Source organism: Chamaea fasciata, unplaced genomic scaffold (genome assembly GCF_029207755.1).
Source record: "Chamaea fasciata isolate MVZ Bird 193981 ecotype frontalis unplaced genomic scaffold, bChaFas1.0.hap1 SCAF_3, whole genome shotgun sequence".
NCBI lineage: Eukaryota > Metazoa > Chordata > Aves > Passeriformes > Sylviidae > Chamaea > Chamaea fasciata.
In genome coordinates, this window is record NW_027094088.1 from 87,898,965 (window position 1) to 87,915,906 (window position 16,942).

Genomic DNA, 16,942 nt, shown 5'->3' on the forward strand with positions numbered 1-16,942 from the left:
TGCCATATTCAATGAAAGAATTGCTTTCATTGGACTTTATTATAAAAATTTTTTGAAAGAAAAAATTTTTAGAAAACTGACAGGTGACAGCAGACAGTACTACAGCTCACTGGGACTTCTGCATAGAGCATGGTACTGTTTCATCCCTTTAAAGAATCTCCTTGGTAGTCCACATATCAGCATGAAAAAAGACACCTTAAAATCAGAAAGTAATGGATGAAACATAAAAAGAGACAGAATAATTAATGCAAATCTGCCACAACCTCTTGTATAATTGGAAGACTTTCTTCGTTGCGTTATTTGTAGTAAATTTAATTCATTTGTTAGATGAAAATCTCAGGCTCAGACAATTTATTTTCAAAATATATGTGCCATGTTTTAAAATTACCTTCATATATTCAAATTATGTAACAGCAGTAAGTTTCCAGAGAAATTACTGTAAACAGGGCAGAAACCACCTAATTCCTAAAACAACTTTTCATTGCAAAGCTATACTTGAGTAAAGCAAAATAAAAATCAGAGGCTGTCAAGAGTTATTCAGTGTGGGACAGTAATCAGCATTTTAAAATTAATTAATAACGTAAGTTGCATTGCCACAGAATATCATTAGTTTCGAAACAATTGCTTCTCTTTAATCCTTCATGTTAGTGGTACATAGCAATCAGGAGAAATACCACAACAGGACTCAAATCTTAACCAAAAAAAACCCCCAAACAAACAAAAAAACCAAACCAAAATATTCAAAAGAACACCCTAGCCCCAAAACTCACCTAAGAGGAGTAAACCCACTGTTCACTTTTTAAAGAATTCATTATTTAAAGCAAGTCCCCCATTTGCACTTTTTCCCTTAACGGCACCGTTCACCAATCTTCTACAGATCTGCTGTAAACTTGCATTCACATTTCAACTGTTTCTCTGCTGCACAAATGCTGCACTCCAGCCAATGTTAAAGCAGGGACAAGATATTCATGGCATGGCAGCTTTAGCGGAGTGTATGTCCCACATCAGTATGGCTTGATACAAAGCTCAAATGAAATATGGTCTGTCCCAAAAAAAATCTACACTGCCTTGTAAGCGCACAGAGACATGAGCAGTTCCACTTCTTTCGACAGTCTAACACAAGTCACATGATTTTTCAAGTTCTGATCTTCTAGAAAAAAACCCACAAACCTATCTCAATCACTATCAGCAGATCTCCTCATAAGGAATTTGCAGCATACAAAAAGACACGGCAAACTTACTGCCAAGTATTAAATTTCAATAATGCATATTTTATGTCATACGTTTCTTCTCTTTCTTAAAAGCATAATTTTCTTTGCTATCCATACTACAGGAACCTCTCCAAAAAGGAGCAGGAAGAAAAACAACCCAATGCTTTTTGTTTAAAAATGAATTCATGAAATATGTCAAACAATAAAGGCAAACCCACTAAACTTCTCCAAGACCCTGAAAAAAAATGAGTACATTCCTCATAATAATTACAAATCTGCACTAAAAAATATGCATAGATATATGCACATATGTACATACATACATATATATATATATATATATATATATATATATATATATATATATAAAATTATTAAGGGGAGCTCCATTACCAGTGGATTCTACACATGTTGCACATTGCAGGATAAGCATCAAATGCTTTATAAACTGCATCTACAGGCACTTTCTATTTATGCTCATCTTTTACAAAATTATTTTAGACAACTTATGGCATCTATTTGCTTGATTTCTTAATGCCACTGGTATAATAATAATCCTGCCAATACTGCAGCATAGTAACATAATCTGTATAAAATCTACAAATACCATTATGTAACCATAAATAAAAATCACGGTGGAGTCCTTCCATGCGCTAATTATATATTACAATGTTGGTATGTTTATACTGTCATTCAGGTTTTTTACAGCTGTGGGTGGAAAAGCACATTAGCTTTTAATGTTGCAATGCTTTTCACAGAGGAAGAAAGCAGTAACAGAGGCAGAAAATTTAAAAGCATCATCCATTACTGTAAATTGATGACACCCTGCATAATCTGCTACTTAACACACATATACTATCTAATGAACGTTTACTAGAACTCAGGCACCACCATTATTCTAATTACCGTTCCTTGTGAAGAATGTTCTCACAACAAATCGTTTGTTGTATGCCAGACCTCACCACCTTAAAAAAGCTATGCATAGTAATTCAAGGATGGCTGTAAGTTTGGAGCCTTAAGCTCCTTTCTCAACCACTCTCTTTTGTATGGGCTGTGCAAATTGTGTGATAACCTGGATCCACTATAATTTACTGGCATTTAGCACTGTTTTAAAAATACTAAACTCCTAATAATCTTTACTACAGGTAAAAATTATTTGCAGTTTTCATTCATCAGCCAAAGTACTTTTCTGTACTACAGTTCTGAAGGAACTTTTTAGGAATTATGTGTGAGCAAGAGATCAGGAACACTGTACACCTTTGCTAAATCAACTTCAGTGCTTTCCAATTAATTACCTTTTACAACATTACTAACTCTTCCTCCATACTAAAGCATAGTTGAAAGGTGGGGGGAAAGGAATGCCCTCAGTAAAATCTACTGCATCACTTAATTTTTCTGTGAGGTCTGAGGTCAGTTTGTGTCTGACCACTCAAACTGGATTATCAAAGCCCAAGCAACAAACAAAAAACAAAACCAGAAAAAAACAAAATAAACAAACAAAAAAACCCCCATAAAACAACACCAGAAGAGAATCCTCAAACTCCCACAGCCTATTAAAAAAATCTTACTTGGAACTGTTGAAAACAAGAGGAAATCACCAAATTAAAGTTACAAACTTGCTCTGTGATAATGCTTTCTAGAACATTTGCTTAGAAACAGAGTATCTCAAGTTGTCTATGAATTATTCATCCAAAATTGATCAAACTTCTTGTTAAAGAATAGATACTACAGACAAGGGAGACAATTTTAAAAATGTCTGTTAGGTTTTGTGTGTTTGTATAAATAAGGAACCAATTCAGCCTTCCAGCCTGCAGAGAATTTGAACATCTACAGTAAAAACAAGAGAAACCTTACATTAGCAGATACTTCAATGTCTGCAGAGCTACCATCTTAATGTAGCACTATGCCAAGAAATTACCTATTACTTTTAAAATCCAACTATCTTTAACAACCTTTAATCTGTATTCTTGAAAAGTAATTATTGTTTGTGACAAAGCTTAGTATTTTCAGCATCACTTGGATTCATTAGGAATTTGAGTAGAAACTTCAGTCTAACATTTTTCAATGTGATATGCATATCCATACACATACACACTTTTCACCTATAGATAAATGAAAATTTTTGCATATGATTTATGTTATTAGCTGATTGGAAAACATCTGACAGCATTATGGGAACATGCTGGCAACATCAAACATGTTGAAAATAATACTATGAGTAACAACAATTCAAACCTTGCACTGAAAAAATACCCTTTGAGGTGTGCTGAAAATTACAAAAAGTAAATTGTGCAGAAACAAAAGGCTTAGCTTCCATTTGAAAGTGCAATTCTTTTTAGTTATGTAGCAAAGATACATCACAATACATCAAGCAAACAGGCTGAAAGATTCCTAAAGCAAATCACTGACAACCCACTCTCTGAGTAATGAAAAAAAAAAAATATAAAACAGCTATGATGGTTACAGCTTACAAACTTCAAGACAAATGCAAAAGAGAGCATGAAGTCATTGTTCAAAGCTCAGGTGCCAAACAATGATGATCTATTAACAGAAAGCAAGCAAGCACTCTCTCTTACAAAACAAGATGCTATAACTTGTCAACGTTTTTGATCATGCAAACCTCATGTTTATAAAACAGAATTCCTCCTTTCCCAGACAAACCCACTGTATCTGCAGTACAAGATAGGCATACTTCTACTTTGCACATGGTTGGCAAATTACTGCACGTATTCCTAAAGATATAAATTTACTTCACTTGTCACATGCTGATCGGAAATAAAACAACACTGAAGTAACCATCCTTCTACTGTTGTTCTAGCTGGCAGAGTAAAATTACTCTGGGTTTATGTAAGGCCTATGGAAGCATCACCCTTTGGGAATTCTGTACACAAAGAAAGATGATGCCACGATTTCCACACACTATCTTCAATCTCAACCAATTCTTCAAGCTTGGTATTACAATAACAAGTTAGTTGCTTTACATTTATTACAGGGAATACACAAAGGTTCAAGTGACTACACTTTGCATCCTGAATTTTAAATATGTTTCTGTAACATGACATTCTACAAAGCTCTTGACAAATTCTTTCCCAGTTTGGGGCTGCAACTTCAGTTTAACTTCTTTTCCTACAAGCAATTTGTTCCACAGCACTGAGTAAAATTTCTAAAATTGAAATAACCATAGAGCAAGATAGAAACACAAATGTTGTTTCAGATCTTAGCTCTGCTTTTGACATTTCTTGAACATAGTCATTTGACAGCGTTTGTGTCTTACACTTTCTTCTCTTCTAAAATGAACAGAGAAAAAAGGATAGGAGTGACCAGATAGGTGGTTCCAAAAGGCAAACAAAAATTCCTTGAAAAGTAGTCCAAGCAGCCAATTAAAATCCCCTTTTCATTACAGTACATTTTGAGAGTTTTGACTGGTTTCCAAGAGACAGAATTCAAATTCATCATCTTACAGTTCTCTTTTGCACTGTACTACAAGTGTTTTATTTTTCTTGCACTAACAATTAAATTAGCACAAAATGCCAAGGCACTGGAGATAGAAGTTTTGCTTCCTCTTGTATCTTAATGACAGTAAGTGAATCTGCAAGGTTTAAGTTATTTGTAGAATAAAATTACGAAGTAATCTGAACAAATTAAAACTTTATTACTTAGACTAGTAATGATAAAAAGTCATGCACTGACAGTCTTAAATCTTCTGTTATTAGGCATGAAGCTCAATACTGCAAGCTTCCTTATTCCACTACTGTGTCTCAGTAACGTTCTCTATACAAAAATTCTGTGTTTATGGGCTAAGAATCTTTCTACGCATTTGGCAAAAGTGATTATCTTCTGCTGAAAGCACAGGTAGTATCAACAGTTTTGCAACAGACAATTCCAACAGAAAAACCCTAAAACACTGAAGACTGACATTACAAAACTGATGATACCCATAATTACCATCTGAGGCACTCATGGGCTGTCTCAATCCAGCCTCAGCTGGAGATTCATACACTGTATTATTCTTCTGGCAGCAGTAAGAACTGGCAATGCAAAATTAAGTTTGTTGAACTTAATCCTATACCACTGCGTACCCCTGCATCTTCTGTAATGCTACTTTGACTTTATAAACTAAAATACGTAGATTTAACTGAGTCACTGCCACATCTTCCCACACTGATTTGATCCATTTAGTAATAAAAATCAAGACTTTCTGAACTCTGACATTAAAAAAAAAATATAAAATGCTTAAAATACCAGCAAAAATAGAAAGAATACAGCACAAGTTCAAGTTAAAGCTGCATTTTTAATAGCTATCAAGTAGGTTAAATTCCAAATATCATATTTTGCTTTAAAAATATCTACAGAAGCATTTTTGTATCCAGAAAGCAGCCTTTTGGGACGTAATTTAGTGAAATACAGGCTACTCAGTTCTACTGTCCTGGTAATGCCTAAGATGACAAAAACTAAGGAAATGCAACCTGCTTAAAATTAAACACTCTTAGAAAGACACAAAGGGTAAGAGTCTTAAAAATAAGAGAATTTTTTAAAAAAAATTAAAATCACATGGAATTAAATTTGAGCACCCCCTTCAATCAGGTAATCCTCAGCAACCAGGCTGAGCAAACCTCTTATTAATTCTTTCAGTAGGCCTCAATGATGCAGTTACTATAGCTGTACAGCAAATGAATTTTCATGCATTTGTTTTTCAAATATGACACAATGAGTCATTAAAGCTCAGAAGGGCTTCTTAGATGCAAACAAATGCCAAAAAACCCCTCAGGTGTCAAAGGTAATTGTTCCATGTTTCACTCTGATGCATGGAGTTGTAAAGCACAGTCACTAAAAATTACTATTAAAACTTTCTCTCACATAAGCTAATCACAAGTATCTTCAATTTGACACTGAAAAACCAAAAAATAAGCTAGCAGGTAGAACAGCAACACAAATACTTCCATATTAAAACACTGTAAGTGTAATAAAGAAGTACTTATTCTTTGACTGATAGATCATTAGTGAAACCCAAAGGTCTTTTTCAGCTCACTTACTGCGTAGAGTAAGTTTTGCCACACAGGGATATTATCAACTTCAGATGCAACCTCATTATTAAGTTTAAAGGCAATTTCAGGTATGTCCACATGTAAGTTTTGTGGACTTTCTTCACGTTCTTCTTTCTTTCCTCCCTGCCAACTACTTAATTACTGTGACATGAAACCTCACTGCAATGATTACACAAAGTGAAAAAAGCCTCTGTACCTCTACTATTAGAATTGGACCTCTACCAGATAAAAGTCACATGCAAACAACTATTCAATTTTTTTGGTTGATGGTGATCCTTCCACTTAAGAGGTCTCTGGAAAGAAGGAAATGACAATCTGGAACACAGATATCTTATTTCTTTTCCATGAAAAACGTCAAGTTTAAAGTGCATAATTAAATAGCATAGAAGAATTATACATTCATCAAAATACGTATTCATATAATAAGACATTTCTATTCAAACTTTTGGGCCCAACTAGTTTCTAATGCTCTTTTTAAATGATCAAAAAAAAAGTGCGTAAGTGCAAAGGAAATTAACTGATTATATGACATACAGACTGGTACTGCAAGACTAGGACTTTGTTTTGGCACAAGCAGCATGAAACATTTGGTGGAAGGAAAAAAATTATCTTTCAAGACCAGTAATAAATTCCTAAGACACACTGCCACACACACCTGTTGCCATGTGGCTTTTTGCAAAAGCCACACTGCTTGCTGGGCACCCAAATATGTTTGCTTTCACTAGCAGAGGTATGTTCCAAGCCCTCCCTTTTAACAGTTGAAATGTTATCTGGAATGAACAAGGGAGGTTCATCAAGTGAAAGACTTTTGCTACTTCTTCTTTGGCGAGGCTGGAGATTCTTATCATTTCTTCTTGACTTTTTTTCTTTATCATCCTCCTTCAGATGTTCTACAACAGAAGGATCTTTACTCTCTGCCTCTTCCTTTGTGGAGCTGTTTGCTTTTAGGCTAGTTGCCACCTGGTGTTTGCTGGCTTGCTTCTGTCCAGGATGTGAAACATGGCCTGACAATGAATGCATGGAGTGGTGGGTATCTTTAGAGCAGCTTTGATGAGTAGGAGATTTCTCACTTGCTTTTTGAACTGATGACTTCTGGGCTTGCCCAGAAGCCTGGACTCGGGGTATTTTCTTCAGCTTTGTGTTGGTCAGTTTTTTAACAGTCACCCCTGAAACGCTACTCTTTGCTTTCAAACCCAGATCAGATTGTTTCTTCCTAATTTTAACTGGGTTATTTGGATGCTGATGACTGTCTTGCTCATCTGCGTTTCGCTTCAGACTTGCTGAAGGGGGACTGTGAAGGCCTGAACCAGCAACACCAGCTCTGGTTCTTGACCGTGTCGTTTCTTGTTGCACTGTACCCGGTTTCTGCCGAGTACCTGCAGTCAGATTTTGTTTATTCTGTACTACAGATTTACTATGCCGGGGCCTAATGTTCTTTTCACATTTTGTTGAAACACTAATTTGTTTCTCATCTTCCTGAAATTTTGATGCCTCTGAGCCTTCTACTTTAGTACAGCTGATTTGCTGCTGTACATCTTGGCTCGATTGGTCAACAACAGTGCCTTCTAAAATGCTATTTCCTGGGTCAGCAGAAGTAAACTCTTTACTTTTCAAGTCTTTATTATCACAGTCTGAACTGTCCAACAGTTTCTCAGATGGAATTTCAGTTTTCTCCATTCCCTTGTCACCACCTCCAGCTTCTGTTACACACTCCTTAGTTGATGATGTATTTTCATCAAGAACTTCCACACTGTGGGAACCTGAACTGCAATCAACTCCCTCTTTCACAGAGCTGGACAAATTTGAAAAGGTCTCACAAATGTCATCTGTATTCACGCAAACACTAGACGAATCATTATCTTTTCCAGTTACTTCTATTTGATTATGTTCTTCTGCTTTCTTCTCTGATTCCTCTGCTTGATTTGATTCCTCTGCTTTATTATCAGTCTTTTCTTCTGAAGAATTTTCCAAGTCCATTGAATCAATCACATCACTTGTTTCATTTTTAACTGCAATCATTTCAGTATCTGCAGATACTGAACAAACTGACTCAGCACTCCCAGACTCAGTCTTCATTGCAGCCTGTACCATTTCCTTTGTATCCCCAGGAGAAGGAGAACAGGGTTCTGCTAAATCAGCACAACTTAACTCTTGGGATATTTCTTCAACTTTTGCCTGCTCAGGGTTTTCAGACTTTACTTCTTTCATATCTTCAGGACCAGGCAGACATTTTGTATTACTTTGGGATGCTGTAACTGCTGCAGCTGCTACTTCCACCTGCCCTGATCGTCTTGTACTACGCCTAACCTCCTTAGGCTGCTCCGTCTTCACGCGTGAGGCAACATCAGTCTCCTTAACTGGACTCCTCTCTTGTTTCTGTCCATTCTTTGGAGCAGATCCACCTTTTACAGACGATTTCTTGGTATTAGGAGGAGGAGCAACATTGGAACGCTTGGCCAGCGTGCTCTGCCGCAGACTCCGTACTGGTTCTAGGAAGGGAAAAAGAAAATCTCTCAGCTATTCTGCTTCCCTCTTTTTGCAAATACAAAATTTCCTTAGACTAAAAGTCACTTACTCCAATTTAGCCTACTGGATACAAAGAGAACATAAAACTTAGCTGTTTACTAAACTTAAAAACCTTCCCAAAACCAAATTACTTGCATTTCAATTTTACACTGACACAGTTTGGATGTAAAATCCCGTTATTCTAAAGGCTATAGAATTTCTAAGTAGTACATATAGAACATAAGTCATGATAGAAAGACAATCAAAACTAACTCTACTTTTTTACCTCTCAGCCTCTTCTACCTCAAAAAAAATTGAACAAGCTATATTGTGATTAGAACTATAACTGAAGTTTAAAAAATCTTTTAGAAAACAGTCTATAAATCTGAGATCCAGCCACATTCTCAGCTGATGACAACTTTTATATTTTTTAAACAACCATTCCAGTGCCTTTCCAAACAGCATAGTCACCAGCTTTGTACCACAGGCTCTTACGTAAATTCTGATTTCCATATTAAGTAATTTTATCTTTTTAACTCAACCTGCTCTATAGGGGAAAAAAGCAGAGCAGTAAATACTCTAGCAGCAGTAAATAACCAGTTCAACAAGTTAAAAAACCCGTAACTATAATAAATTACCTAACACAAAAATTTAAACATTTTAATAAAATATTAAATATTAATTTTAATATTTTAATAAAATTTTAAGTCTATTTTGATTAGAATTTCTGACTGCAATTACTATAACCCAATCTAAAATAAAAAAGAGAATATGAAAATAAAAATAGAATCAAAACTTTAATTGGAAATAGAGACATGTTAACCTAATATTCCAATACTGTTTTGCAACTCCCATCATGCTTTTTTTGGTGAAGAACCACATTCTTAATTTTATGAAGGTAAAAGGAGCAAAAATCTCAAAACTAAGTTTAATGATCATAAGTCATAAGGAAGACACTAAATACTTATTGAAGAGGAATTCTAGTTGACTCATACACTCTGGATGCCAGCTTCTAGCCGCAGTGTATGAAAAAGGAAGCTTCAACATTGGAATTCACACAACCAAGTTAAATCCATGAATGTTGGGACTGGGATTTTAAAGATTTGATTTACTTCAAATGTGCAAACACAATCAATGATCACCTTGTGCCATTAAACGTGGTGATTTCCTTGGTGATGTGACTGATGCTTCTTCAGCACGGCTTCTCAAATTCCTATTAGGTAAAGCAAGCTCATCGTCATCAATGGTGTCATTACCACTCTCTTTAACTCCTTCTTCATCCATAGTTTCATCAAGACCAATAACTGAAAAAAACAAACAAACAAGAGAGAGCCTAAAACTTAAAATGATCAAAAAGTGCTGCAGCTATAATGCTGAGCAAGACAGAAGAGACATTAAAAAATAAATAAATTTGCCATCTAAAACCAAACAAAAGAGGAAAAAATGAAGAAATCAAGGACAGAAAATTTCCACTTGAGGCACTTTCAGTGTAGAAACTATCACCCACAGCTTAAAACTTCTGCAGACAGTCCTCATAGCTTTTACGTGGAATCACATTTTTATAGGGTTTTTTTGCCACAGGAAGGTCCCCAGTCTTAAGAGGATTAGCTGCCCCTCATTGTCCCTTGCCACCTAACAAAAAGTGAAGAAAGGTAAACAGCAGAAAGAGCTGATCAAGAAAAGCAGAGTATAAAAATCACAGTTTTTCTCACAGGATACCATTTGAAAACTCACAGCCCCACCCTTATCACATATATGTAATGGCTTTTTGGAAGAGCTTTAAGTGCAGCAAGCACTTAAACTCCCAGGGGAGACAGGGAACATTGTCTTTGGTGAACTCCTAAACTCCACTAACCTGAGGAAAATCCCAGAGGTTGCTCCTGAAAACAGGTTTCCTAAGAGGCAGTCACGTCACTGCACCAGCCATTCTCCTCACTTGCTCTAAGTTTGGTTCTTGCAGTGGTAGCCTCTCCTATTTAAAGATCCTATGTGTGATTAATGAATCCTGGTCCCCATGGGATGCAAAATTTGTGAGATCAAGCCAAACACCCAAGTGACTTTACAAAACACATAGGAAGGTCTAACAAATATAACAAAGATTCCAAACAATCAAATATGCCTGTATTTCACTATTAAAAACACCAACCTTGACGCATTTTTAAAATAAACTCACATGATACATGTAAGATATCTAAAAATTTCTAGAAATTGCTTACTTAAAAATGACATAATTTAACACATCGATCATGAAAGTCAAAAAAGCAAGAAGTTAAATTAGAAATTGTTAGAATTTTTAGACCAGCTCAGAAAATCTGTCAACTCCTGATCCTTCTCAAGTCTGGTATTACTGCAACTTAAAAAAACCAATGTCCTTGTGAAGGCACTACAATAATAGGCATACTTTTAAAATAACAAAAATTGGAAGCTGTAAAGCACTGCTGAAGCCAAAGACTGATGATAACCAAGTCTATCAATCTCCAATTACCTGCCATGAAGAACTAAAAAAATAAAGTAACCAAGCAACATGTTAGAAGTTCAAATATCAGAAAGTTTTTTATTGGCCTCTTAAGGAAGGCTGATCATGGCATCAGGCAATCAGCATTCTGAACCTCTGTAATCAGATGACTGCCAGGAGCTGAAAGTTAGGAGTTTCCTAAGCTAACAGTTTATGGTCATCCATTTTATTTTAACCATATTTTTTAGTTACTGCATTGTACATATCAGTTCCAAGGAAAAGTGTGGAAATTACTGTCCCCTTCCACTCTCCAATCCATAGAGCCACCATCACATCTGCATGTGTTTACAAACATACAGATATCACACACAAGGTGCATGAGCCTGATAAAGTTGGTCTTTCTCCACTCAAGAGTGCTCCTTAATCACTTATCTACTATAAGCTACATACTAGCCACAGTGGCAAAAAAATTACATTGTAACTGCCCTATAAGACATTATTTTCCCAGTAAATATCTAATACTGGCCATTGTCTAAGATGGAAACCTGAATGAGACGGACCCTCACCCTAACTGCAGCTGCCCATTCTCATGTCCTCAAAGAATCCTCCCAGCAGCCCCGCACTTTGGTATTTGTGTTTTCATAGTGCTCCTGCAAAACACAAAAGTGTTTAGCAGGAGCAGTCTGTGACAAGACTCCTTTCACTTCTGTTCATTCTATGTAAACTAAACTAAGCTATTGAAGACAACATGAAAAATAAAAACTACTAGGACAGCTTCTGAAACAACTCTGGAGCACGTTAAAGGACTGACATTAGTCTTGGGCTTTACAATGTTTTTGCTCAAGTTAAGGAATTTATGCACCCTCCTTTATTAATGACAAGAGACACATTCAGTCCATAATTCATAGACAGTTTGAAATATTAAAGTATTTTCATACTTACAAGACTCTGTGCTGTAGCTTTAATTTTACAGAGAAACTGAAGCACAGAATCTTGCTAATTTCAAATCAGCTGAGCTACAAATCACCTAGTAAAGACAGCCTCATGAGGCCCCTGATGAGGAGCATTCCACACACACCCTGCTGGGAAGAGAAGAAGTGACAGAAAACAGCAAAAAAGACTAGGAAAGTAAATTTTAAAGGAGAAGTGGAAGTAAATAAATAACCCTAGGAAAGGTAAACCAACAAAAAGAAAATCAGCAAGAACAAAAGGAGATAATCTTAGTACCAAATATCTAAAGATTATCTCAGCAATAAGTACAGAAATTAGAAAAATAAAATAGGAAAAAATAAAAAAAGAATAAATAAAGAAAAAACTTATCGGAATAGGAAGAGTTGTTCACCAGCATACAACTGAACAGATTGCAAATAAGAAAAGTAAGAGTCACATTCAACATATTTATACTGGAAAAGGCACCACTGACCTTACTATTTTGAGGTTTTCCATTGTATCTAAATTTCCAAACTGCTGGGCTGTACTACTGACTCATTTTTATATATGTGATACCATAATAGAACAACATACAGTAAAAACAGTCTGCTTGCAAAGCTGAAGCAAAGTTTTTCCTATGCTAAAACAAAAGCACAACCATTTTTTAATTCTTTAGCAATGTAAATCTGAAGAAAACAAGCCTTTCTTTCTGGTGAAAGAGAAGGTAAGGAGGAGAAAACATTCCTAAATACATCATCAAAAACTATGACGTTTATAAATCAATATTTTTATTAACATAAGACTTTCCTCGATTATTTTCAGCCACAACTAAGACAGAAATCCTCCGTTTTTTGACACATTGACTAAGGCAAACATCAAGTGTAGAAATAAATATCTTTTCTGTAGATATTAGCCTTGGATTCCTTTCGCTTAGGTAACCACACCAAACAGAACATCACCGTTCTTCCTGCTTTGCACTGCTATAAAATGTTATGTCCAGCTGAATCACACTAATGGCAGGAATGTGCAAATTCACAGCAGATTCCATATAAGCACCACAGATTACATGGAAATAATCTGAACATTTTAAAATTTAGATGTTATATGGGAATAAAAACATAAAGATTTAACATTATGCTTCAATGAAAAGAACAGGTTCAGTCTAAAGCAATAACTGACATGTCTAGGTAAGTCTTCAGAAGAGCTAATAAATTCCAGTGAAACAACAAAACATATAAAGAGCGGTATTTTGTCAGTAAGTCTCAAGGTTGTCAATGAGGATGGTATACTTTCTATGAAAAACCTTCTTCCTATTGACATTTGTGATGCACATGCTCAAGAAACAAGATTAAAATTACTTTCTGTTATAACAAGATGTATTTTCAAGAGCAATTATGTGACTGATGACATAACTTACACAAGGAAACATCAAACTCCAACTGTTTTACAAAAGTTTGCCTGTAACCCACTGAACTGAGAATTTGCCTGAAAGTACCTTGGGCTGACTGCCTAGTGCAAGAAAAGAGTCACAGTAAGTAACGTGAAATATTAATTTAACATTTTCTCCCATTCTCCATTGAAGTCTATGTTGTAAAGAGGTAATTTTACAGTCTTTAGAATAAAGACATATGAAAATCAACTAGGAATAATAAACTTAATACAGCATGTATCTTGACAGAAGACTGCATACCCATTTTACTAAAAAGATGGAGCTACATCACAAGCCTACCGAATTGTGGTTCTTTAGTGACACAAGCCTGTTACATTGGAAATAAGGAGCAGAAAAACACAAATCTAACAACAAAGTAAAAACACCACACCAAACCAAGCACTTTCATGTAAATTAATTAGTTTTATTAAGAAGGGAATCTTCATGTTTTTACTATTCAGAGAGCTAATCTAAATTGCTTTGCGAATCTTACTACAGATCCAATGTCTCTCCCTCCATGAAACTGCCCCAAAGGCATAAATAACTAAATACTTCAGAAGGACCTAAGCTGGGGAATACAGGTAGCTTGCCACCTACAAACAGGAAAAAGGTGCAACATAAATATTCTCCAGGTTCTCAATACCAATACAGTAAATTTAAATTTTATACAGAAAAGTTACTACCTTGGTCATAAAACACTGTGTAGCTGTTCATATGGACAGCTTGGAAGATGGAAGGCATAAAGAGGTAAGAAAACTGAGAGAAACAAGTGTCGACCAAATTTTGGAATCTCAAAGTTACATTCAAAATTACTTTAAATGTAAGAGGAAAAATACACGTACATTTGGCTTTAGTGAAAAGAGCCTGAAATGCCTAACACAGCCAGAGATCACACCAGCTAAAGAAAAGAGTATATGTAGTCAGAAAAATTGGTTTGCCTTCAAAGATTCAGTAGGTGATCATGATTTTAGCAGTGGCAATGCTGCTTCTAATAATACTCATGAAAACACAGGCTAAAACTAGAAAAAGACTGCACTTGAGAGAAACACTTTCCCAGCAGCAATCCTGAGGGACAGGAAAAAAAGGGCAATTAAAAACATGTCCCTAATACATTTTGTACATTTTTACAGCATCAGTCTTCTTCATCATTTATGGTAAGTACCTGATTCAATAAACACAACCATAAACTAAATTAGTTAAAAGCTTGATTTTAATATAAAATCTAGAAATGTCTCCAGATGATATGCAATTAAAATTTCATTCCCTGTATTATAATAAATAAACTACCCCAGTAAATGACATCCTGAAAAGCTACACAGTTTGTGACAGCTAAGAATTATCAATTTAGTACAAATACTAAGTTATTTAGCTCACTGGCATGCAACCAATATCACCTGCTATGCTCACAGGTGGATAAGCTTCCAGCATGTCTTCCAGCAAAAAACAGAACAAACCAGAAAACCTATCACTAGGGTACCATTCAAAGTTGAAATAAGTGTGTTGCTCTTAAAAGAGTTGTGTCATATTCTAAACTTCGGAGTTTCCACTTCTTATCAATGAATTGCTCAATAAGGTAAAAAAAATCAACACAACCTCAAAAGCATGCTTCCACACCCACCCACACCACAAATATTTACGATGGCCAAGAGCTGTTCTACACAATATAATTTTCTACATTGGTCATGGACAGCTTGTAAGAACAGCCACCTCATCAAACTGACAAAAAGAAGCAGAAAGGCACCTAAAACTTGATTTGGGACACTTGTGATTGCTTCGAGAATTTGGATTTCATTTACTTCTCAAAAGTTTCATTTTGTCAAATTCTGTCCTTTAAATGGCAAGGAGAGCAGTTATATCAATTTTTACTATGGACACAAGGTCTTTCAGCTTACACCTCCTTCAGGACAGGAAGAGCCCTTCATAACTGCTAAGCTCCTTTGAGCTGCAGTGAGTAAGATGTGGATAGTCTGGACTTGATTCACAGAGGGATCAGAACTTCTTAACTGTGCTGTGAGACCAGCATTCTCCCCAGTCTAGCTCCATAAACCAACCTAATTACATCTTTACAGTTCAGCAGTCACCCTCCACAAACACGTTCTGAAAGGATTTCAGCATAATTTGACCTCTACCCTCATAAAGAGTTATGCCTACTTCTGCTCAAAGCCATGACCAGGATCACCCACAAAGAATCTCGTTCTCGTCTCTAAATATGTAAATATTCAATCAGAGCTAAAAAGATAACCCCATTCTGTTACTCAGTAGTAATTTTAGAGCAAGCTCAGCAAGTTTGGTCTGTTCTGTCTTTGGTCTCTGCAGGTCTTTGTCTGACCAACAGTGTCATCTAACTAAAGAAACTATCTAAATCCAGCACAATCTGGATTCAGGCCAAGAGATAAACATGAGACTGCTTTACTGGTACTGATACGGTTCTGCCTATCAATAGATAAGCAACAAACATTGTCATAGTCCTTCTATATGTCATACACCAGCACTGCTGACTGAGACACTCAGTACAAGAAAGGCATGGACCTGATGAAGCAAGTCCAGGGGAGGCCACAAAAATTACTGGAGAACTGGAGCACCTGTCCTTTGAAAAAAGGTTGGGAGAGTTGGGGTGGTTTGGCCTGGAGAATAGGTGGCCACCTCATTGGAGCGTTTTAATACCTAAAAGGGACTTCTAAGAGAAATGTGAACAGACTTCTTTTAGTACAACCTGTAGCAACAGGACAAGGGTAATGGTTTTAAACTAAAAGAGAGTAGCTTCAGATTGGATGTAAGGAAGAACTTTTTTATTATGAGGGTGGTGAAACACCAGAACAGATTGCCCAGAGAGGTGGTAGATGCCCCGTCCCTGGAAACCCTCAAGGTCAGGTTGAACAGGGCTCTGAGTGACCTGATCTAGCTGAATGTGTCCCCTGCAGAGGGGCTGGACCAGACGACCTTTAGAGGTCCCTTGAAAACATCATTCTATGATTCTATGCTACTCCCCTCCCCAAGAGATGTAGTTATAATTCAACTTCCAAAACCTGCATTTTCGGCATAGATGTCTCTGCGTGTTTCTTACAGGCATGCACTTGAACAAGTCTTAAGGACATACCATCAATTGCTACCACACAGGTAACAGGTAACTCACCATAAAAAGAGCTTAGTATTAACAAAAAGCTTAGATCTTGATGAATAATGAGCAATATAAATCCTAAAGCTCAGCAAAACATGTTGACAAGTATCAACTTTGGATCAGGCCAGTAAATAAACAAAAGCTGATGTCCATACAGCAGCAAGAAAACGAATAGGAAACAAACCCACACTCAAAACCAACTTAAGAGCAAGGGGGTTCTGAAAACAAAAATACATGATCTCCAAAATA

At 36.1% G+C, this 16,942-nt stretch overlaps 1 protein-coding gene across 3 annotated transcripts in view; it reads right to left on the reverse strand.

Annotated features, from left to right (window-relative positions):
- The window catches only part of PHF3 (PHD finger protein 3), a 49,935-nt gene that overhangs the window by 20,608 nt on the left and 12,385 nt on the right, over window positions 1-16,942 (reverse strand). For 2 of the 3 annotated variants that reach the window (XM_066179727.1, XM_066179726.1), the window contains exons 2-3: window positions 9,904-10,065; window positions 6,912-8,745 (exon numbers count right to left, since the gene is read on the reverse strand). In XM_066179727.1, the coding sequence (XP_066035824.1) occupies window positions 6,912-8,745; window positions 9,904-10,045 (1,976 nt within the window). In that variant the 5' untranslated portion in view covers window positions 10,046-10,065. Of the gene's footprint in view, window positions 1-6,911; window positions 8,746-9,903; window positions 10,066-10,616; window positions 10,634-16,942 lie in introns of those variants that run through there. The other variant, XM_066179728.1, reaches the window with a different exon arrangement.